Source organism: Eptesicus fuscus, chromosome 10, assembly GCF_027574615.1.
Source record: "Eptesicus fuscus isolate TK198812 chromosome 10, DD_ASM_mEF_20220401, whole genome shotgun sequence".
Taxonomy (NCBI): Eukaryota; Metazoa; Chordata; class Mammalia; order Chiroptera; family Vespertilionidae; genus Eptesicus; species Eptesicus fuscus.
Window position 1 is genome coordinate 23390842 of NC_072482.1, and position 25813 is coordinate 23416654.

At 38.4% G+C, this 25813-nt stretch overlaps 1 protein-coding gene across 1 annotated transcript in view; it reads right to left on the reverse strand.

The window, feature by feature from the left end:
- Window positions 1-25813, reverse strand: part of HMGCLL1 (3-hydroxymethyl-3-methylglutaryl-CoA lyase like 1) — a 185731-nt gene that overhangs the window by 125090 nt on the left and 34828 nt on the right. The window contains exons 2-3 of the mRNA XM_008153316.3: window positions 2823-2903; window positions 2481-2588 (exon numbers count right to left, since the gene is read on the reverse strand). Of these exons, the coding sequence (XP_008151538.1) occupies window positions 2481-2588; window positions 2823-2903 (189 nt within the window). The remainder of the gene's footprint in view (window positions 1-2480; window positions 2589-2822; window positions 2904-25813) is intronic.

Genomic DNA, 25813 nt, shown 5'->3' on the forward strand with positions numbered 1-25813 from the left:
GAGAGACACATCACTGCCTCTATAAGGCTTATAGTCCAAGAAGGAGATTATTGAAAAATATTTACAAAAAATATGATTATAAACGGTGACAATGGGATGAAAGAAAAATTATGGTCTATTTGGAGAATGAACACAAGTAACTGATATTTGAATACTGACTCAGTGGAAAGTGACTTATTACTAATACCAATAATTATACTGGTTTCTATTGCTTCCTTTCAATGTCTTTTTAAAAATATATATTTTTATTGTTTTCAGAGAAGAAGGGAGAGGAAAAAGAGAGGTAGAAACATCAATAATGAGAGAGAATCATTGATCGGCTGCCTCCTGCACACCCCACACTGGGGATCGAGCCTGCAATCTGGGCATATGACCTGACTAGGATTCAAACGGTGACCTCCTGGGTCATAGTTTGATGCTCAACCACTGAGCCATGCCGGCTGAGCTGCTTCCAGTGTCTTGCAATTAAAAAGGCTTTAATGTTTTAAGACTTTTCACATCATCCTGTTATAACTTCAGAGTAATGCAGAAGTGGAGATGCTCATGAGAAAGTATGAATAAAGAGCTATAGAGCCAAAGAGGCAGGACATGTAAATAGAAAACAAAAAGCAATTTGACTTGGCAGGGCTTCAGCAAAATGAAATAGGAAAACAGAGTTAAGACTGGAAAGGAAAAAAGAGCCCAGGAAAAAAGCCTTGAATACCAGGCCGAAGTTTCCTGACCTTTTCAATGGGGAGAAGGGAAATCTAAAGAAGTTTGAGAAGGCTGATATTTCTGGGAGATTATTTTAGGAGTGGAAAAATACAGGTTGTCCTCAAAACATGTATACATACTTTAACAACTGACAGCTCAATTGATGTTTCTTTCTTTTCAGCCAGACTAAGCTTTGAACAAAGGAAATAAGCCCGTCAGAGAAAGACAAGTATCACATGATCTCACTCATATGTGGAATCTAAAGAACAAAATAAGGTGATGAACAAAATAGATGCAGAGACATAGAAGCATGGAACAGTCTAATGAATTGCAGAGGGAAGGCTGGGGTGGGTGGATGTAAGGGGAAGAATTTAACCAAAGAACTTATATGCATATAGGCATAACCCATAGACATAGACAATGGTGTGGTGAAGGCCGGGGGTGCAGGGGCAGGAGCTGGCTAGAAGGGGTCAATGGGGACAAAAGGGACATCTGTAATAGTTTTAATAATAAAGATAAATTAAAAATAAAACAAGAAAATCCATCCTAAAATGCTAGTGGAAGTTTTAAAACACAGTTGAAGTACAAACACTGCCTTTATAATCATTCAAAGTATATATACATTTTGGGGGGACAGCGGGTGTCCCCCCAAAATATATACACACTTTAACAGCTAACAACTAACTTAATTTTCTTTCCTTTTCAGGTTTAAATTATCTGAATATTGGGTGAAGCCAGACTAAGGTTTGAACAAAGAAAATTAATCCACTAGACTTTTTTTATGGAGATACATAAAAGATAAAGTTTACGGTACAAAACTGGCAATAGTTGACAAATTGAGGGCAAAAAATACCGAAGGAAATGATTCTTGATGTTTGTGATGTCATTGCTTCGCATTATCAGCAGTGCCTGGACCAGAACAGTCATCAGTTTGAAAATAGGCATTAACAAAAATTATTAATTTCGTTAGATTATTTTAAATTTTGAAAATGAACAGTATATTGATAAACACTGGCTTTATAATCATTAAAAGTGTGTGTACATTTTTGGGGACACCCTATATATAAAGAAAAAAAAGAGAAGCAATGCGTATGGATATCATTTAAGGGACTATCACAATAATTGGTCAATAAGGGTGTGGGCTACTAATGTATCAATGGGACTGAAAAGAAGAGATAGGTATATGCTTTACGGAGGAATAAGAATTTGTATGAGCTAGTCACTGACTAGATATAGGAGACAACCCGTTGAGCATTCAAGTCCAAGATTTCAAAGGGAACAATTGAGCTATTAGCATACAATAGGATGGACAATGAGTTTGATTTGGAACCCACTGGTTTGAGGTACTGGTGGTACAAGTAGCTGAAGCTCACCAGAAAGGGGAGGACTAGAAACACAGATTTGTGATCCTCTTAGAAGCAACTATTAATGTTGGGAGGATTGGCAAAAAAGCACAGAGATGAGTGCTGAAGGCAGAATCTCAGGGGAATCTTAAACTGAGTGGGGGTGAAAGATGTCAGGGACCACCAGCCTTATCCTCTGCCCATGATGTTGAACCATATACTCAGGTGGGATTAACGTGGAATTCTAAATAACTTTTTAGGACTTAATTTATCTAAGATATTTCATCAAAGGGGTTTTTCCCATAATCTTACCTTAGTATATGCGCTAACATTTTGTAAGAAGATAACAAATTAATAATTATATCACAATGTACATCACATTGCTTTCTAAATCTTGGCCAGGCTGAATTAAGGATCCAGATAAGGAGTTATGGATTTACATACCTGTGGTACCCATTTGGAAGACACAAAGCTGGTCACTTCTATTACAGACAAGCCAGTTTCGGAAAGTTGATTGATGAATTCAATTTTTATATCTGTAGGAACTATAACCTAGGAAAACATTGAAAGTTATTTTAGAATTAATTTGTATAGGGTCTACTGAAACATAAACAGAAAATTACTTCCTAACTGAAAGCAAGTCCTAGTTAAGATTTACAAATTCAACTAGCAATTGAGAACAAATATTATATTGTAGCATATGAAATATAAGTCTTTAGAGTTTTAAAAATATTAATATTTAATTTAGCATTTAAAATAAATTGTGCAAAAGTGATATCAAGCTACCTTTTCATTCTGCAATCCATCCCGAGGTCCAACTTCTACTATTTTAACATACTCGGGGAGCCCAGATAACTGGGACGCTTCCTGTAATGGAAAGGACAAGGAAAGGAAAACAGACAACCATTAAACCATCAAACTTGCTGATTAGAAAAGTGAAACTACTACAATTTGTAAAATTAAATTCTCACCCCAGAAATTTAAAATGGTAAGAAATCAATGCGATAATACTATATAATCCAAATACCAAGTTAGTGTTATTGGCAACATGAGGTTATTTTTTTTCTTATAACTTCATGATATTCAATCTAATTATGATAAAATTCAAAGATTAATTGCTAAGATATACATGGAAATGGTGATTTACTCAGGATCCAAAAAGCAAATCTGTTGAGTAATTCTACATGTGATGATTAACTAACCATTGTTAGAGTTCATGGAAAAATCAGGTGTTTGTGATAATAGACTTCTACCATGCACAGTCATACAAGATGCGGCCCTCTTGTTATAGTAATAGTGATAAGAATAATATAGAATAAGTATCAAAGTGTGGAATTACAGTGTGATATTAAAGTGTGATGTTAAAAAGTATTGAATGTAATGTAAGCAGGATGATAAACACCCCTGAGTGGCCTGTATGTAGAAAATAGATAAAGTGATCTGTTCCCCATATGTAAAACCAGATATGCAAGGCTCCTGGGACCCGCTGATAAGACACACTGAAGACGCCCATCTAGGCACATAAAAAGAGGAAGCACCAGAGGAAGATCAGAGAGGCCTGCTCTGCTCCTCCACAGACGGTCACTCTCCACCCCCCTTCCTGCATCTGCCCAAGCTCTGCCGTGGACTGTGAGTCCAAACAGTGAGCCGGAAACTGAGGCCTCAAGCAAGACGCCGAGCCGCAGCTGCAACGTCCAACGTCCAGTGTGTGTGTCTGTCGGCGCGGATCCCCGGGTGGCCTGCCGAGGTCTGGAAACCACCAGGACTCTGTAAATAAACCATGAGTGATTCGTGCATTGCATGTCTGTCTCCTGTGTAATTTATGCTCGGTCAATATTAAGTAAGTACCTTGGGTCGTACGTGTCAGTGTCTGTTTAGAGACTGGCTGAGGCACCCTTGGTCACCTGTGCTTACGTCCCTGAAGGAGAAATTGGGACAACTGGCATAGTCGGCAGTTGCTAAATTAAAATTGGACATTAAGGGGGTAAGTGAAACCAAATTTCCTAAATTACTTTTTCTAAATTGCTCCGGGCACAGCAGAGATCAATTTGGATAAGAGAGAAAAGGGGAAGCTTCTAGCCAAATCTGACGTCAAGTGCTGGGCCTGCTCAGAGCAGATAACCTTGTCCACCCAAACCCAAAAGTAATCAGGCATAGAGAACCGATCGGTGTCACTTCTGAAAAACCTTGAGCTTACTTCAAACTAAAAGTCGTCCACCGTAAGGGCACGCCCAGGAGAGGCTGACTCCTGAAGGCAAACGCGGGAGGGTCCTAGCAGTTTCTCTGCCCAAGCGGAGCCGTGCAGACGGGTTATATCTGCCGACCTTGTTTACGTAAGCAAGGGGCTGTGGAGGCAGCCAAGAGGAAGGACACGCGAAAGGGGAAACTAGGCTTGAGAAATCGGTGGAGGGACCCGAGTTGGCGGATTATACCAACCGATGGCTTACGTAGGCAGCACAACCGTGGCATAAACGGGACGGAGGAATTGTGGTTGGAAGGAATAATTCTCTCATTGCAAATTAAGGAAAGAAAGAGGAATATACAAAAATATAGATTTTATAAATGAATGGCAGAGCATAAATTACAAAACAGGATCCCGAATTTCTTAAGAAAGGCTCACAATTATCTCTTTCTTTGCAATATATACCTGACTGAAGTCCAGAGGGAAACTTCCCCTTGTGCCATCTATCCCTTTGGGAGAGCAGGTCCTAAAATAATAATTTGTCCGGACTGCCTTCAAGATAGGAAGGAAGATTAAAATGGAAAAACTCAGAAGCTTCTGGCAGAAACTAAGGAGAAATAAAGAACGACTAGCTAACATACAGGCCGAAAGTAAGTGGCACACCCTAGAGGACAGCCTCAGGGAGAAATGTAAGGTTGGATACACTCCCAGATTGGGAGAGAAAGTAACCAATAACCCTGACACATTAATACCAGTAATTCAAAGGGCTTCACCTGAAGAGGTGATCCCAATACTTCTACATACAATTCATAATCTTCAGGAAGATAATGATAAGGGCAAAAGATTAGCACAAAAGGTGATAGAACAATATTCTAGCAAGCCAGCCATAGTAAGAAAAAAGGTGGTGAGGAAGGAAGGAACAGAAGGTGAAGGAGAGACAGTAGAATTTTCCTCCTTCACTAGACAAGAAATGAATGAACTTAGAGGCCTATTAATAAAGGGAGAACTGACAGACATTGATTGGTTGCTACATCTGTATGAGAAGGGAGGCCACACCCTTATGGTCAGTGCAGATGAATTATCACAAGTAATTGATGCAATAGAACACCCAAAACTAAGAGAACAACTACTAAAAGACATAGAACAGCAAGGAAGACAGGCACTGGCGTCTATATGGCACTGGGTGTCTAAGGCTTGGAAAAAGTCTTTTCCCCATATAGATTTCTCCTCATCACAATTTTCAAAACCATGGAATAATATAGGCCAGCTCCAACATCAATTGAGAAATTAACTATCCTTAATGGAATATACCATGGAGATAATCCCTGGGAAGCCACTAACGTGGATGGCATCATAAGATGTCTAATAAAGAATGCACCCGAGGGATATAAAATACAAATGCAAAATTTATTAGCAGGATCAAGAACCCCAAATGAGATTAAGGAAAAAATCACCCTCCATCAGGACAAGATTACAGATAAAAAATTCACCTTTGTAGCAAAGGAGGAGAAAACACAAAATTACTCTTTTTTCACAGAAAAAAGGAAGGAAATAAGGGGACCCCAGAATATGTATAGAAATAATAATAATTTTCAGAACAAGGGAAGAAATTGGACACAACCAAAGCCATACCTAGCACAGCAAAAACCTTACTGGAAGGTGAATAACGCTTTCTTTAAAAAGGGACCCCCACAAAACCCATTTACAAAAAATCAATCTGGAAATCCATTTAATAAAACCCAATCCAGAAACCCCTTCCCCACTTACCAATCTAAGAATAACCCATTTCAACAACAACCCAGAAATAATCCATTCAGACAACAGGGAAACTACCAAGGCCCCCGCCCCCAATGGAAGGGCAACCAAGGGGGCATAAGAAGAAACTAACCTCTCTTGCTCTAGCAGACGAGTTTTTTAGGGAAAATGATAACAGGCCATATATTACTTTGAATATAAAACCCTGAGATGATGTAATCTTACCTAAAACATTTTTAATAGACACTGGATCCCAAATCTCTTTAATGGCCATAGATAATATACCCACAAAATCCTGTGAAAACACAATTTCTATTGAAGGAATCATGGGAAATATTATTAAGGCAAATCCAATAGACTGTAAAATACTGTACAGAAATAGACAGATTAAAGAATACATTGGGATTCTACAGGAAGAACAGTACCAAATAAGGTCATCAATAAATTAGACTCACTTAAAAGCCCCACATCAAAAAAGGAAGCACAACAAGTTATGGGATTATTTATGTTTTGGAAACAACACATACCATATCTGTCAGACATAGCAAAACCTATATACAAAGTAACTAGAAAAGCAGTAAACTCCCAATGGAATAAAGAACAGGAAGAAGCTTTCCAACAATTAAAACACTACATCCACCTCTTAACTACAAAATATACAACCAGGTGACAAGGTAATTCTAGATATTGCTTTTATATCAGAACATGGTAATTGGGGGCTATATAAAAAAGGTAAAGATGACCATACACTAATGCCAGTAGGATTCTGGTCCAAGAAATTTCCATATTCTCATTTTAAATACTCATATTTTGAGAAATTGACTTGGACTTTATATACAGCACTGCTACACACAGAACCTCTGACAGGACAACAGCCAATAACAGTCAGGAGCACCCTGCCTCTTAAGGCATGGTTAAATATGTCAGCGGAAGAGTTGGCAGGTAGCCAAATTGAAGAAAAGGTACTCGCGTGGAAGTGGTACATAAACACGCCTAGTACCAGCGGCTCCGGAGAACCAGCCCTCCTCACCAAGGAGGTAAACAAACTTGAGGTGGAGCCACCCACCTGTGCCAACAAGTTTGAACCTATAGAGACACCTATAGGTGTACAGGGGCCAAAATACAACCCTGAACTAAAAAATGCCTGGTTTACAGATGGATCAGCCCCCGTATCCAGTGACCGCAACACCTGGAGGGCAGCAGCCTTCATTCCCGCGACACAACAAGCTCTGACTGTGTCTGGTGAGTCCAATTTTGTACAACATGCAGAACTTATAGCCGCATATATGGCTATACAGGAAGCAGTGCGGACACAAAAACATAAAATATATATATTTACAAACTCTTGGGCAGTATATAATGACATTATATTATGGTCAGGAAAATGGAAACAAACTAATTGGCAATTAATGGTAAAGATTTATGGTCTAGAGAATACTGGGAAAAGATACATATTTTATCACAAAAGATAAAAATATGTAACACATGTCAATGCACATGCTAGTGACAGCTCTAAAACAATATTATACAACAAAAGAGTAGATCAACTAGCAAAAGGACTAACACCAGAAAATAACCTCACTATCACCGATAAATCTAAATCTTTAGCATAACATTAGCATTAAAAAAGGAAGATAACAATTCCTACTCCTTGCCACCAATTCCATCAATTAAATTTAAAAAGGAAGATGGAAAATACAAAATACAACCTCCAGAATTAGAAATGAAATTGACCATACCATTTATTACACAAATACATCAAACATTAGGACACATAGGACAATCAGCACTTATAAACTGGTTTCTAAAAAGAAACATAAAAGCCCTAATCAGAGACATTATATCAGCCATAAATGCATGCACTGTTTGCAAAGGAACACACATGTCCCGCACACTTCAGCCACCTAGAATGAATAAACCATATATACTCAACCATCTCTTACAGATAGATTTTATTGGACCTTTAAAAGTACCATATTCACAAAAATATGCATGCACATTAGTGGATGTAAATACAGGAATCCTTGCTGCCACAGCATCGTCACATCCAGATGCAAATACAACATTACGCTCCCTAAATACCTGGATGATGCATTTTGGCCCGCCACAAATCATAGAATCAGATCAAGGATCATACTTTACTGCCACATCTGTACAAAAGTTGGCAGCAGAATATGACATAGATTGGAACTTTCACTTATCATACAACCCAACAGCAGCAGGAACAATTGAAAGGCACAATGGACTCCTCAAACATAAAATGCAAACACTATTGATGGATAATAAATATCCATCTTTACAAGTTCTTTTAAATAAAGCATGCCTTTTATTAAATTCTAGACCTAGACAGAACAGACCCTCCCCCTTAGAACAACTATATCTTCCACACATTGAAAATATCAATGAATACCAATTCAGCCCTCCACCTAGAATAAATAGGAAAATTCCTTACAAAATCTTAACAAAAAACTCTAAGGATAACTCCTTGTCCTTGCAGGAAATCATAGCTGACAGCAGAGCATCACTTTCCTGGACAGTAAATGATAAGGGAGAACTACAACAAACCAAAATCCAAAACACACAACCAAGATTTTAAATGAACATTATATTATTTATTTATTGTCTTATCTCAGCCATAATCACTCTTACACTCCTCCTATCACTCATATCATACATTGAACAGAATGTGCACAAGAATATTTGCCAGGAGAAACAGCTGTACATTTTCATGCTCTACTCAGAGACTATATTGCCATAGGAAAACAAGCAATCTATTCTGCTTACAGATACCCAAGCTCACTTCCACCATTAACAACCCCAAATTAATTACTCACTATAATTTGTATAGGAGACTTAAATGCAGAATATTTGACACCACCTTGGAACTATATCCCTGCAATCTCTCAGAGAGAACTTTAAGACAGAGAAAGATGGGAACATATGATGGAACTAGATGGCCCAGAGGAATTTTCCACTGGACATTGATTTTACTCTTTACTGCTATTATTGTTAATGATGTTATTTCTAGTGCTTCTAGCACTACGACTACTTTAGTACTTCTACTAATGCTGATATTACTACTGAAGTGCCTGCTACTGCTTTACCTACTACTACTTTACCTACTACTATTACTACTACTAATACTGGCAAGCCAGATACCATAAAACCAGCTATAGCCCATAAATTATCCATACAACTAACTAAACCAAACAAACATTATATTTTCCACCACCCAGTCACACTTACAGCAAATAACTCAATCTTTTCACTAACTATAGGTGATTTTTCTTTCAATACTTCTTTACAATATTACTCCACATACAAGATGTGTCCATCACATTACCACCCAGATTTTTGCTAACTTAAAACATTGAATTATGTACAAAATTCTATGAGAACATATGGTCACACTCAATTGAAAGAATGCATTTCCCAACAATGGTTTCAGGACTCTCTGACTCTGAGATTGGTTTCCATTATAGATGTCCAATCAAGAGATCCTCCCACAACAACTTATCATATAACTAATGATACCCTTATAACTCTCAACTCCAAATTTATAAACATAGTTCAAATTTAGATCCATATTTAAATATAGAAAATAATTCATGCATTCAGAGAGCACTAGTTAATGTAGTTCCATTCCAAGAACATCTCATGCATTTTTGGTATACAGGAGAACTAGGAGATGAATTTGAGGATTATGATGAATATGATAAATATGAGGAGATGATGAACACAGCAGAGACACCCACAATAGAGGATACAACAGAGGCATCCACACCTACACTCACAACAGAAGCACCCATATCAACCTACTTCAACAGACAACCATTCTTTTCACCACCCACCACGAACACAACCCTACCAGAAGGCTTTCCTACCTCACCATATTATAACATGACACACATTGTAAAAGAAAATGATATAACTTATTATCAATATTATTTAACAGGCTTTCCAAATTTTCCAACATTTGGCAACTTTTGTGTAGGCATTAAATGTTACATGTCAAAGTCTGAATATGGTCCTAGAATGATAACCTCTTTAACTGATGCCATCACACCAGAAGAATATTTAGCTCATGATAACAACTATTGGCCATTTAGACACATACCTCAGATGATGACGGACCTTATTAGTCCTGTCAATTTTGACTCTGGCGAAACTATGCATAAACTTTGGAATTCACCTATGTTTGGCACCATATATCAAATTTGCTTTCCAGCAGACTTGAAAAAACTACACTGTAATTGCAAGACAGCGGACACTCTCCTATCCTTATGGAGGACCGTCCCCTGCACTCCTGATTGGAATTTCATCAACCCCATCACGTGGATTCAGCATGGACTCTCTTCATTTGAAGCTACATGGACTTTAATTAAGGAGATATTATTTACATTGGCTATTATTTTCCTCTTTTGTTTATTTGTTAAGATTGCTAAAATCATTATATGCCTTATCCCCAATAAAATAAAAGTAATTGATTCCCTTGGGGTAAACCCTTCAGGAATCACCGGGTGGAATGTTATAGTAATAGTGATAAGAATAATATAGAATAAGTATCAAAGTGTGGAATTACAGTGTGATATTAAAGTGTGATGTTAAAAAGTATTGAATGTAATATAAACAGGTTGATAAACACCCCTGAGTGGCCTGTATGTAGAAAATAGATAAAGTGATCTGTTCCCCATATGTAAAACCAGATATGCAAGGCTCCTGGGACCCGCTGATAAGACACACTGAAGACGCCCATCTAGGCACATAAAAAGAGGAAGCACCAGAGGAAGATCAGAGAGGCCTGCTCTGCTCCTCCACAGACGGTCACTCTCCACCCCCCTTCCTGCATCTGCCCAAGCTCTGCCGTGGACTGTGAGTCCAAACAGTGAGCCGGAAACTGAGGCCTCAAGCAAGACGCCGAGCCGCAGCTGCAACGTCCAACGTCCAGTGTGTGTCTGTCGGTGCGGATCCCTGGGTGGCCTGCAGAGGTCTGGAGGTATATATGCTTTACGGAGGAATAAGAATTTGTATGAGCTAGTCACTGACTAGATATAGGAGACAACCCGTTGAGCATTCAAGTTCAAGATTTCAAAGGGAACAATTGAGCTATTAGCATAGAGTAGGATGGACAATGACCAAACACCCTTGGTCACCTGTGTTTACGTCCCTGAAGGAGAAATTGGGATACCTCTATACCCTGGTACTTGAGGAACGTGGAATTGGGATTCTGACTTGTGATTGGAAACCTGAGGCTAGAAATGAAGGTGTCCTTTTTCTTTTTTGTATCACACAGCACAACCAGCACCTCAACACAGAACCCCCGGCCCAGTGGGACCTAGCCCCTGGCATCCCACTGGAAACAGCCTAGTTCCAGCCCAACATAACACCCTGCCCTACCTTCCTGCCAAATCTGAAATGGCAAGAGGGTCTGGACTCTGGAGCCTGTGTCCCTAAACTAAGTAGTATGGACACACCATATTTAGGACACTAGTTTAAAATAGAAAAAAATAGGAATAGCCTTTCTAAACATCACATTGCAATTAAAATTAGAAGTAGACTACCCCTTTTCAGACTGTACCAGCACAATGTCCTGTTATCTCCGAGCCAAGTTAAGTCTGGGTAACTCATTATCAAGTTCTTCAGATGGATAGCTGATGGAATCAACCTAATCAGCAGGACCTGTACTTCAAGGCTTTGTAAATTTAGGTCGACCAATTTATAGTTTTACCCTGTCCTTGTAACAAGGACACGCACTGGTGAAGTGACAGTTTATCATGCAAAATCCAGTTTGTTTCTAATACAGAAAAATGCTCACTGGCTCTTTTAGAGTCCAAAGCTGTTATATGGTTTTATTAGCATCCTCTTCTAACTAACTCAGTGGAAGAACCCAGATGCTTCCTGTTACAATGTTTACATACCACCCTCCACCATTTCCATGAAATTGGGCAATTCAATATGCAAAAATTAACCAAGAAGAAAACAGAATTCTCATTTCTGTGTCTTCTGAACAGATTGTGATGCACGCGGTTAACTTGGAGGGTGGAGGGTGGATAGGAGAAGTATGTCCTTCCTGAGCTTTAGGCTCAGTCTGGGATAGCAGTCATGAAATCATGCTTCATTTCCAAGAGTGGCCATAATTTCAACCAGGCAATAAAGGACAGGCATGGCATGGAAAAGTGGAGTAAGTAAAGAGAAGCTCACTTCTCTTTCTTTTACCTCCAGTCCTAAAACTGCAAAAGATGAAAAAAAAGTAAAAAACAAAACTAGCTAATCTTAAGCCACGTGGTCTCATTATTGCTGATTGTAAACTCAAGCTGTATTTGCAACAGCAGTTAGCTCGGAGCATACATGGATGAAGAGTACTCCTTTATAAAACAGCAACATTTAACCAGAAAGAAACGGAAACTATGTTTTTTAAGCTGATAGCAATATGAAGTGTACAATTACAGAGCTTGAGACTTTCCAATACATCACCGTTGTAGCTAGCAGAAGTAACAACCAATCTGAAGAAATTACAGACCACCACCCCCAATTGATAGCCATTTTAGTCAAAGCAGAATAGATGCTCACTTAATATTATTTTACATTTCTTCTTGAATCTAATGCTACTATTACATCTTTCACCTATGGGTACTTACTAACTCTACCCGAATACCTGAGAAATCAGAAAAAAAGTCAGAATGTGTTCAGTAAATCAAAGAGTATCAAGTTTTCCTTTTTAACAGAAAAATAAATAACACACGGAGTCAATTAATACAAACTCGCTGAATATGTGTAATGAGACCCCCATCTTGGTGCTCTTTAGTCTCTTCCTGGGCATTCCCAACTCTGTACTGACTTTTCTAAGGAGACGCAGCTGTACATAAACAATACCTGCTTGGCATAGCCACTAACCATTGTACAAGCACACGGAATTCAATGATTTAAAATGGATCCCATTATTTCCTACCTCATGCCTCTCCTCAGACATTCTCCCACCACATACTATTCTTTACCTTCTCTCTTACCACTGGTATCTCACTGGTCCATTTGTTACTGATTTTATTTTGGCAAATATCTAGTACCCACTGAAAGAAGTTTTTAGGGCCGAAATAGGAAGGTTTAGGAAATTTTAGGAGTTAAGGGGTCCATGGGAAAAGCACAGGGCTACAGAGCTGCAAAGGCTACATTTCCATAAGATAAGGGAGCTGGGAGTAGCAGAAGGTACATTTCCAAAAGATAAGGGAGCTGAGAGTAGCAGAAAGATATACATTTACAGAATAAAAGAAGGAAGCCCCTCGTTCAGAGAGGGAAGAAGAGCACCCAGAGGGAATAGGGAAACAATAAGGGAGAAGAAGGAGGGAACCTCACTTACTTCACTTGAGGTTTGAGCTCTGGAGTTGCTATAGTAACCAATCTAAGGGGGACAGTGACTGACCAGAGGGGATATCAAGGCACACAGATCTGCAGACTGTTATACGCTGAAGGAAAAGGGACTTAGCAGGATTCTTTCCCCCTCCCCAGGTGCTTGTTTCTCGATTAATTTCCACCTTTTGCTAAAGCACCTTTCTTCCATGGTTTCATTCTTCAACTCCACCGGACAAAGAGCCCAGGAACCATCCTGCCCAGAGGAACACCGTGTGCTCCAGTCCAATTTCCCGTGTCACCATCACCATTCGTGACCCTCAGAGAGTGCTCAATAACTACTTTTATTGTATGAGTGAATCTCTTTTGTCACTGGCTTCATTAAAATTGTCATTTTTTTCTCACTCTGTTGCTATAGCTTCATAAATATTCTCCCTTAATCTTGTTATTCCAAGATTAAAACCCTTCAGCATTTGTCAGTCACCTTCAGAGAGATCAACCTAAGGTAAAAGATGATTCATGACTAGCCTCTCATCATCTACCACACTCTACTTCATGCAGCCTACGATTTTAGCCATGCTAAAGACATGTCTTGCTCATTTTCACATCTGTTGGTTGGAAATACATTCCATCTGTGGAAAAAAAAAACTTTCCACCAAACTCATTTCTCTTCTTCATGGACACAGGACTAGACCACGTTTCTCCCCATCTAAGGGTCATGTTTGAACAAGTTCTAGTCAATGAAAGTGAGTGAAATGTACCATTTTTAAGCTTGGCCCATGAATATATCCCACACACATTCCCCCATGTTCTTTTCCCTTCAGCCATCTTAATGCAGGTGAGTATGGCAAATCTGGAAGCTAATGAAAACCGAAAAAGAAAAGAAAAAAATATATAAAAGTGCCTACATCCCCAAATCACTGCTTAAATAAGAATTCCATGCCAAGAAGAAGAAAATATTTTTTACTTTTATGGACAAAAATAAATGTCAGCTATTTCATACCACTGAGAGTAGAGGTGTAGAGTGGATCTCAGTTCTCAAAATTAATTCATTCTGGAAAGCTGTTTCAGAAGCTATTTGTTCAACAACTGACTCATTTTTTTCCCATTAGAAGTAATGAAAATTGAATTGAATCATTCCAGACCCCCAAACGATTCCATTTTAACCATGTCTAATGTACTGTTGAATCAATAAACAAACACTTATTTTCTTAAGTTTATTGAACTACCCCTACTAGCCTTAAATGAATCTTTTTCAGCACTCATTATTCCAGGTGTGTCTTCCCGATCAGCTGCAGCATCTTTGCTTTTCTGCATACCATTGCCCCTGAAATGCTGTCACTGACTAACTCCTTTTCCTTTATCCAAATTAATAACAGTATTTCTACCTCTTCAATCACCTCTGATCATTGTTTCTTTCACACCTTTAGCAACGTTAGCATTCTTGATAGCCTCTTTATGTTTTAAAATTGTGCCAGCAACAAAAGAAAAAAACACACACCCACAAAACACAAAAATATTCACAGCACAATTTCCTGAGATGTCAACAAGGCAAGGTTTGGCTCTAAACACACTCACACTGGCGCATTCTCTCCTTTGTGGCCTGGGAGACACTTTTTGTTTTGCTGATGTATCAGCATGAAAGGGTTGTCAGGTCAAGAACCTGTTTTGTTCAACAACTGAGACATTTTTTCAGTTCACAACTTGGTTGAGAACCGAACTGCTCAAGATGGGAGACATTTGAGAACCGAGGTTTGACTGTATCTCTTATAGCTTCTAATTAGGAAGAGTGACGAGTGTGAAATTTTGCCCCACAGGCAAGCTAACAAGTGAGCCTGCCTTGGATGCTGACAAAAGGCATAGACTCCTAAGTCAGAAAAGAAGAAAACTTATTAACTCACAACAAATAGCAGTAGCTAGAGGATCAGTGCTTGTGCTGATTCCCCAAGCCTCAACTCTCACCGAAAGAAGCAAAGTGGACCATATGATGCTTGCACAGGCAATCAGTTGTATTCCAGGAAAAGAACTCCAAGCATAGACAATCTGAACCATAAGTAATGTGCAGTAAGAATATCTTCCCTTGACAACAGAGGTAGACATTATGTTTAGTATGCCTGACCCATGAGCATGCCTGCCTTTTGATTCAAAGGAAGACACTATCTCTATGATCCAAGGCTTTAAGCACACTTACCCCTTGTCCCAGAAGTATATTTCTATCATTCAGACCTATTCCACATACAAAAATCCTTGTAAAGATAGTCTGGAAGAAAGGCAATCATGCCTCTACTTGCAAAACATATAGAAATTCAAAACACCCATGGACAATTATTTTCCATTAATATCTACTCCTCATGTTTATACCATCTTTGTGTATGGCAAATTCTCCGGACAGTAAATTCCTCTGTTGGCCCCTCCAATGAACAAAGGCCGGGGCCAAATATGTACAATTTATACCATAAGGTATTTAATTAAGGCTACTAGAACTCCAACTAGAAAAATCAGGCCAACCTCCAGTACTGACTTCAGCCATGCTCCACCTCCTAAGGGTCCTTGGATCCACGCAGCTGAGTAAATCCGGGGCAGTAGTGGCTGCTGCATCAGAAGCTTAGGTTTACCCTGTGCCTATTTTATGACAGTGGATACGTTGCCATGATCAGCACTACAGTTCACTGATCAGCGATGGTAGTCATCCAGGTGGTGGAGACTTACTCAGCAGCGTGACTCTAGTGGGCCTTTTCAGAGTATGGGCCTCTGATGATTGAATCAGCCCCGCCCCCAAAGGTGTCTTTAATCTGTCAGGTACATAAATTAGGCCCCTGACTACAAGCCAAGTCAGTAACAATATGGGAATGGCTCGGAGTTCTGCTAAGTGAGTAGAGAGATCACATACATTTTCAGTTCTGCACAGCTGCTGCAGATGTTGTACAACTAGTAGCCCAGCGGACATCATCGGGTTTCAGCTTAGCCAAAACATCATCCAACCAGGCCCAAGCATTAGGGAAAGCACTGTGAACAGAAGGGCCCCATGGAGCCAGTACCTTTGTTTTTGGCAGTGGAGTGAGCAGGAGAGGGCAACTGCTACTTTTTCTGTGTAAAGCTGAGATTACACTGGGGACAGGCTGACCACTTTCTTGAATATAAATTTCCATCCCATTAGTGAGGTCTGTTGAAATTGTCCTACCTTGTTAATCTTGAGTCCACATTGACCCTCCCTCCCACAATGGAAATAGGGCCAGAGAATCACAAGGTCTCCATGAGTCAGGTGTCCAGTTTCAATAAGAGCTCAACAGCAAGCTAACACCCGATTTTCAAAAGATACCTGGTAGCTGTATCAGGGCAGTAAGGGTCCACATCCCCAAGCAGCGCTTCTAGGTGGAAGCTGCCTGACTTTGTCAGAAGTTCCAATTTTCAAAAACTCCAGTGACAGAGACTTGTAGCTCAAAGAGGTCAGAAGGATCCGAGGGACCTCCCCCCACCCCCCTACCCCCGTCCCCCGGCCCAAAGGTATGTTCACTTCACAACATGCTCTTCCTAATGGAGATGATTCCCTCTGGCACTTATGAGACATAGAATTGCAATCACATCACACACTAATTTTTACTATACATTCAACTGTGGAAGCAACCAAAGTACACTGAATTGACCCCAAAGGCCCCACTCAACAGGTTAGTTTGGCTTCTCCTTTCCCACTGTGAACACTGCCCAAAACCCATCAATTGAATCAGGACTCCCACACTCACAGGTCTGAGTAGGGTGATGATTTTGGCATTTTTATTCAAGAAAGCCATAAAAGTTTGAGTTCTTGCTCTCCCCCAAAGTTCTCTAGCATACTCAGATGAGTGATCACAAAGAACCAATCATCATTTTCCTTAAAGCAGTTGAATTAAGAAGGTTGAGAATCAGGGGGCACAGAGGGAGAGATCAGCTCCAAATTAGGAAGCAAGGCACATTTAGTTTCAATTTCAGGCAGTATAGCAGCTGCTGACCAGCTTAATGAAATGAATTTGTAATGTTATAATTCCACACAAAGTCCTATATTGAACATCATAATCATAATTAATGACACCATCAATTTCAACTTTGGGAACCCCTGAGTTGCTTTGTTTTCCATCAGGATAACAGGGTTTGTTCCATCTGGCTGACAGGGGCTTAACTTGCACAAAATTCATTATCAAGAGAACACCTCTTAAATCTTCATCCAGTTATAAGAGCTAAGGGAGTTTTGCAAGATTGCAAGGCTGACTATAAAATTTACTACAATTCTTTGGGTCTCATTTGCCAGTGGGTTGCATCTCAGGATTACATATACAACCTGGGGCAGTAGGACCCACATGTTAGTCAATGACGTCTCTATAGTTCCTCACCAGAGTTTGTCTACCCCAGGGAAGTCTCCCATACAGCAGCCAGAACTCACAGCAAACAAACAAACAAATAAAAAAAACCAAAATATCACAGAGACTTTTGCTGCCATCTCCAATTGTGTCTAAGTTTGGCATGACAGACTACAGGACAAGCAAAGCTGTCAGAAAGTCCAGTTGTTGCTATTCCTCCTGACCAAGCATTACATCCCCTATCCCCTCCTCTCCCAACCCAACCAAAGTTCTTATGATTCATTCACCTGGTTTCTGGTTTCTTCCCATTATGTTGGCCAAGTTTCTTCATTCTACATTCCCAATAACTGCTGATGGGAAGAGGAAGAGAACTTTCAACCCACACAGGACTCATCTTAGTGCTAGTTGTTACTATGGGTGGACCTGAACCTGACTACCAGATTGCCAAGGAAATTCCCCTGCCCTGAGCAAAGTTAGCATGACCACGGCACCACTAGGCCTTTGCACCTGTTTCCCAGAAACCAGACTGCAACTATCATCCCAACCCCTCATCATAAGCAGGCAATTAAATAGAGGAGCATTTATTGCTCAAAAAAAGACTATAATATCTGGTTAGCATGTTTGTTACCAATTCCCATGGACTTTCCTCAAATTGCTTTAATCCACCTGAAAATTCCTCATTCTTCCCTTTCAGAAAGTCATGTGTCCCTTAGCATTATCTTCATCAACAAAACTGTCAAAACCTGTGAAGGGCTGAGATTTTATTCTATATGCTAAGTAACCCTGCCCCAGTTTTATGGATGCTGGCAGAAGATATGTGAGTCTTGAATCAGAGACAAATGGCTTTATTTTCACCTTAATAACAGTAGCCAGAGCATCAACATTTTCTTTCACCTGTTCCCTGAGCATTACAGGGGCTCGGCTTGGGGAACTTGAACACTTCATCATGACCAGTAAGCATAACAGCCTTTTCCTCCAGAAAGGAACACTGTCTCTATCCGTCAAGACTGACTGCAAGAAAAACACCTTGAAAAGGTATTTTCCAAGAAAGGTGATCAGTGCCTTGCTAGTAAGACATGAAGAAATATGCAAGATCAATGAAGAATTGTTTAACACTATTACCTCGCTTAATACTCAATTATTGTCCTTAATCAAAACTCTTACTCATTGCCTAAGATTCAATTTATCATCTACTCAAGAAAAACTTTTTTGACCTCTCCAGATAGAACTAAGTACTTTAATTAATATATCATAATTCTATGTAGAGACCTATTTTAAAATGCATCCGTAATTACTTCTTTGCCTGCCAATTTCCTATTTTTCTTTTTTTTAATCTTTATTGTTGAAAATATTACTAGTACATACGTTCCAGTTTTAATGTTTCCTATTTTTCATATGAACCTTCAGAATCACCAAAGTGGACACCTCCCAACTACTTGGTAACTGCTTGTTAAATAAATAAATGAAAGAATGAGTTAATTCACATCTAAAATTTAGAAAAGCAATGTTGACCTTTCATTTAGCCATCACACACTAGCCAATATTGTTATAGTTATTAAATATATAAAAATAAACTAAACAAAAATCCCTGCCCATTCAAGCTTACTTTTCTTATACTCTGTGTATATGAGAGTTTATAAATAACCTGTAAGTTTCAGGGAATTGAGTTTAAAAATGTTGTCTGCATATGTCAGCAACATCATTCTTAAACAGGTCTATAGTCTAAATTTATTTTTATGGCATTGAATGCCCCATGTTACTGAATTCAGTATATCCTGTTTAATGTGGGATAGTGTATGATACTAATGAAAAACAAAAGATTTATTATCCAGAATGAGGTTTTCAAAAAGCCATGTTATATGGCTGAGTGTATGCCCACATTGGAATCAGATTTCTAATGGTTCACTTTCATAGAGTAAGGACAAAAGCAATACTATCTTGCACTTCTAGGCTGTTATATTATTCCAAAGCACTTTTCTATGTACATTTCATCTGCGAAGCTACCCTATGAGGTAGGCAGAAATGAAAGAGAGATTAAATGACTTTCTAAGTTCCCTGGCTCCTATTCTAGTTTTCTTTAGGATGAGATTAAATACATCACCAAATATTGAGCTTTGGTTGAAAAAATAATAATGAATCATTCTTTAATGTAGAAAATAAATGGACTGCTTTACTCACATTTTTTATTCTTACCTAAAATTAAATGGAAGATCTATTTTGATGGGGATTTCTCTGAAATCCCTCTATGTGTTTATATAAATAACATATATGTTATTACATTATGTGTTATATAACACACAGATATATAATTTTACAGCAGTCATAATGGTTGGCTTGTATACATATAATCAACCCTTTCTGATGGTGACGGATAGGATTCCTTATTATTTGAAAGACAAGTACTACTGTTTTCCCTAGGAAAATAACACCATCCACAGTAGAAATTTTCAGAAAGATTGTTACATGTTCCACCCCATTTCTTAAGGAGTCATTTTATGTGTAAAGAGTCTGTATGGATACTGAAATATCCCATTTCATAGCCAGTATTCTCATGGAGAGCTACTATCAATGATCAAATCAAATACTCCCACACCATAGATAAAATCTGAATTAGGAAATTATATGATTTGCTTTTGAAATTAAATTTGACGTTTTAAGGGGGCATTAGATGTCCCACACTTTTCCAAAAGGATCTAATTTTGTCATCTCCTCTGAGATATGTACATGCTGCAGTCTGGGGTAATGTTAACCCCTCCACATTCTGATATTTGTTATTTCTTAGATATTAATTCCTCTTTCAATCAAATACATGGAGAAACACATAAAGCATTATCACTAATGAAGCAGATACCCATGAGAACCCGGGTCCTCTGGAGCAATCTAAGGACATTTCTCTCCCAGTGTGCCTTTCTGGGATGAAGGGCTGAGTCAACAAAGCTAATATTTGAAACCTTTCTTTCAGAATATCCATGTCCCAAGGTTGATTCAAGGGCAAGCTCTGGCAGTTCAAGAAGAATTTATTTATAACCACATAAAAAGAAACTTTTAATGTATTATTAAGTCATCTTAAACTCCATGAACGATAAATCTTAATTTATTAAATCAAAAGGTAAAGGAAAGCAACCACTTACTTTTCAACATTTTCTGGCCAAACAGAAGGAAAAGTGAAATACGTGCAGTACTTTTGCCCAACTGCTTTCAGGCAATGTTTGAACAGAGATTAAAAACAAGCTCTAAAAATGTGAACATTAGTATGTATGCTAATGCTTGTTCTTGGCATTCAATGAAAAATTAGTGCTGGATGTCAGTGTGGATATACAGCATGATCAAATATTGATTCCTTCTGGAAATATGTAAATTTTATGAGTATTTAGATAAATAAAGAGGAGTTACAAAAAAAGCATAAGAATAGGGCATCTGTCATAATAAAAGAAACATAACAGAATGACGAATATGAGATTGTCTACATTTATTAAAATAAAAAAAATGAGGCTCTTAACATCTACCACATAAATTTACTTCCCAGTTATATAAATTCCATTTCTAAAAGTTTCTTGAGCCTTAGCTGGTTTGGCTCAGTGAGTAGAGTATTGGCCTGTGGACTGAAGGGTCCTGGGTTCAATTCTGGCCAATGGCACATGCCTGGGTTGCAGGCTCAATCCCCAGTGTGGGGTGTGCAGGAGATAGCCAATTAATGATTCTCTATCATCATTGATGTTTCTATCTCTCTCTCCCTCTCCCCTCCTCTCTGAAATCAATAAAAATATATTTAAAATAAAGTGTCTTGAGCAATAAATGCATACATATGCATTTAATAGTCACATAGTCATCCATTGTTTTAATACAAAAGAATAATTGTATTATAAATAAGATAGTATATGAAGATTAAAAATAGAAATGTTAAAATAGATTATGTGAACAGTTTATGAAACATGAATGGTAATAAATAACAGAAACAAAACAAAAGTGAGATGAAGCACAAGTAAGAAGAAACAAATTGAAGAAATCAAGAATAGTATATATTTTTTATTTTATTGTTGGCAGTAAGAATAGTAATTTTTAATGCAAGAATCCAATAAATGATCCAATAAAAACAATAAATGAAAAGAACTGAGAAAAGAAAAATGTCTATGCATTCACAGAACATGAGATCCTGCATATGCCGTTACGCTCCTTTAAACAGTGGCTGCTATTTACATTAGTTAGTTTTAAGAAATAAAATGATTTACTCTTGAATTCATGGCAATTTAAGAAAATAAAATAAGTCTTATGAAAAATTAGCCATAATTCTCTATGTGTTTTTCATTACTATTATCATTACTATTGTATTAACTTTTACTATAGTCATAAAAGTGTTACTTTAAAAATCAAAAGAAAATGTTTGGCTTGAACTATTTTAAGTACGAAAAGTTTTCTTCCTCAGGGTCTTCATTAATATTTTTTGAAACCGCTAAGGTTGTTTTTGCCTTCTGTAAATACAGAAGCAGTCAAATTGATGGAATATATACGTGTGTATGTGTGTGTGTGTGTGTGTGTATACATATATATATGTATATATATATGTGTGTGTGTGTGTGTGTGTGTGTGTGTGTGTGTGTATATATATATATATATATATATATATAAAATAAAAGCATAATATGCTAATTAGACTGGATGACCTTCCAGACAAAGCCAGGGCTGCGAGGGAAGCCTGGGTCCTGGGTGCCGTAGGGAAGCCAGTGCTGGCAGCCAGGGGAAGGAAGGTCTATTCTTGCATGAATTTCATGCATTGGGCCTCTAGTATATATATAAAAGGACAATATGCAAAGTGTCCCCACGAGAGTTCAACCGGTTGACTGGGCGTTCTATCGCTTGCTATGACGTGCACTGATCACCAGGGAGCAGCACGGAACAAAGGAAAGCCCTGGTCGGCAGCCTGCAGCCAGGGAAGGAAGGCCCCAGCCAGCAGCCAGGGAAGGAAGGCCCCAGGCAGCTGGAAGGTCCCGATTGGCCCTGACCACTGGCTAGGCCTAGGGACCCTACTGTATATATGTGATATGCCATTTAATATACCAAGTTTCATCAGGACAATATTTTCAGAATGATTTAAAATAGAAAATGCAACTAACTATATAAAGCTTTTAGTTAGCTGAATGACTTTATAGCCACTATATAAGCTGAATGACTTTATAGCCACTAAGTTTAAGAAAACTATTAGAATAGATGTTTTTGTCAGAGTTTTAGAGTGCATATTCCCAAGGTGCTATAGCGGTGCTTTTGCTGGGGAAGCTTGGCTTACTATTTTGGCTAACTATCCATTATTCTAAATAGTTATGTAAACTTGGGTCATTAATATTATGGACAAAAACAATTACATTGCTTTATATGACTCTTAGCTATGCCATATTGGTTGTATAATACTGACAAATTGGGAAATGATATCAGAGGTAAGCTATGAGTTTCTGCTTTATAATACTTTTAAATACAAAGAAACTACTCGGCCATCCGCAGAATCCATTTGAACTTGGAATAAATTTTTTAGCTCTCAATAAATTTCCTCCCTTAGAACACTTCCTTATGTAAGATGTATTTTCTGATTGGCAAAAATAAGTCGAAATGCCTGCGTAGCTGCATAGTTACAGACATACACCAAAAATTATTAGAAAATAACAAAACAGATAATCTAATAAATTATTATATCTTATACTGCAAGACATATAAACAGTTTTGGATGTTCTGAAAGGATGAAACGTTGTGTGCTAAAGGTAGCCGAATCAGAGGAGGATAGAAATACTACCCTATGCTATGTTTACTATTAATGGCCTATAGTGGAGGTTTTGGTGTGCTGCTCCATTACCCTTTCAGGATGGAGACATTCCCAGATGCTGAAGTTCTGGCAGCTGATGCATTTCCTTGAACCCTTTCGCAGAAAAGAAAGCCACCATACCCAAAGTCATGTCTCCTCCATGTGACCATCCAATGAGTGGTAGATACAGGAATGCAAAAGCCCAACCTCTTTCTCTCAAGGGAGTATAACTCCGAAAGGCCATACATGCTCCACGAAGCCCCATGAGACTGACAGAAGCTTTTGGTGTGACTATATGGTAGTTCCAGCTCTCCCTCTGCCTTGTCCTACTTCCCTCACTTTCCCACAGGCATGGAATCAACAGCAACAACTTCCTGCACACAACTCTTTATCTGAGAATCTGTTTCCTGGGAACCAGACCTTAAAAAAATGGTATCATAAGTGAGCTGAGGATGAAGTCTTTAAAACAGGTTTCAAAGCAAGATTACTTGTTATTTATTTTTCAGTTAGTGCTCATCCATAGAAAAATGTTGGATATTAACACTCTTCAGTTACCTGTAGCAATGCAATTGTTAAAAGATTCACTAGTATTCAATCAGGGCATTTTTCCCTGCAGGGGACATCTGGCCCTGTCTGGAGACATTTTTGGTTGTCACAATGAGCACTACTGGCACCATGTGGGTAGAAATCAGGAACACTGCTAAACATATTATAATACACAAGACATGCCTCCACAAGCAAAGAATTACCAACCCAACATATCAACAATATTGAGGTTCAGGCTCCCTGATCTACACAATTGAAATAAATACAGGATGTAGTTAATCAGTTAGGTGAGGATAGCTGCCTCAATAAAAATTCCCTTTCCTGGTTTACAGAACAAAAACCAACTGCCTGAAGAAAAAGCCAGATTCCTATAAGGAAGATCCTTTATTATCTTGGCACCTCTATATAGTATTTTATCTAATGTTTTCCCAATGGAACCATTTATTTGAGTAAATGTACACTGGGCAGAGGGGAATACCAAACATTGCAAGGCTCTTGGACACAAGTTCCAAGTTAACATTGATATTTGGAGACCCACGGTGTCATTATACTCACCACCTTGTTAGAAAGGGGAATAGGTGGGCCATATAAATGGAGTCATGTGCCTCTGTTTCCCCTTGGTCATTTCCCAGTCTCAATGTGTAATTGGAATAGGCATACTTGGTAGTTGGAACAGCCTCTATAGTACAGTTTTTCCTTGACCTATGATATAAGAGCTATTATGGTAGGGAAGGGCAAGTGGAAGTTTCTGGAATTGCTTATTCCTCCTGTTCAGCCAAGAGAGTCAAGGAAAAAGAAAGGGAGGGAGGGAGACAGACAAAGGGAGAGGAAGAGAAAGAAAAGAATAAAGAAAAAAGTATCATGGGGAAAGTGGGAGAAATGGCTGAGATTATTGCCATTCTTGAGTATCAAGAGTGAAGGGCACAGGAGTGATGGTCCCATCATAAACCCATCAGCTTTATTGAGGCTTAACTGACAAGTAAAATTGTCAGATATTTAAAGAATATAATGTGATGAATTGACACACATAAACATTGTGAAAGGATTCTCCCATCTAGTTAACACATCTACCACCTCATATATTTACCCTTTTTGGGTAAGATTCTCTAATTAATTCCTACCCTCTTAGCAAATATCAATTATATAGTACAGTGCTATCAACTATAATGACCTTATACAATATACACTAGATCCTCAAACCTTATTTATCATATAACAAAGTATGTACCCTTTTACCAACCTCTTCCTATTTTTCCCACCCTGTAGTCCCTGGAAACCACTTTTCTACTCTCTGATAAACCTACTTTAATCAGCAAAACCAGGAAGATGTTAAGATTTTGAAGGCTGACAATGTATTACTATAACCTCAATCCCAATTATAGCTTTTGTGCTTCTGTGCTAGTTGTGGTAACTTTTAAAAACTAACACTGCTTCAGATGTGTGTGTTTATCTATATCTATATCTATACCTATACCTATACCTATACCTATACCTATATCTATATCTATCTATCTATATCTATATCTATACCTATACCTATATCTATATCTATATCTATCTACATCTATACCTATCTGATCAGGAGATTGCCCTCTTTTCTATACCTGGTGGAAAAGAGAACATAAATAATTCTGTTTGGGACAGACATTGTATTGGCCAAAAATGTCAATACTACCACTCCTCCATTTCAGACTCAGGGTGGACAACAGTAATCAAACATGGACGTCTTCACATAAGTCCAGGTATGGTCTCTCCTAACCTTCCCAGTACAGCCATCTACCCCAGTATATACTAACCAGGTAAATACTATCAGATAGATACTACTATCTAG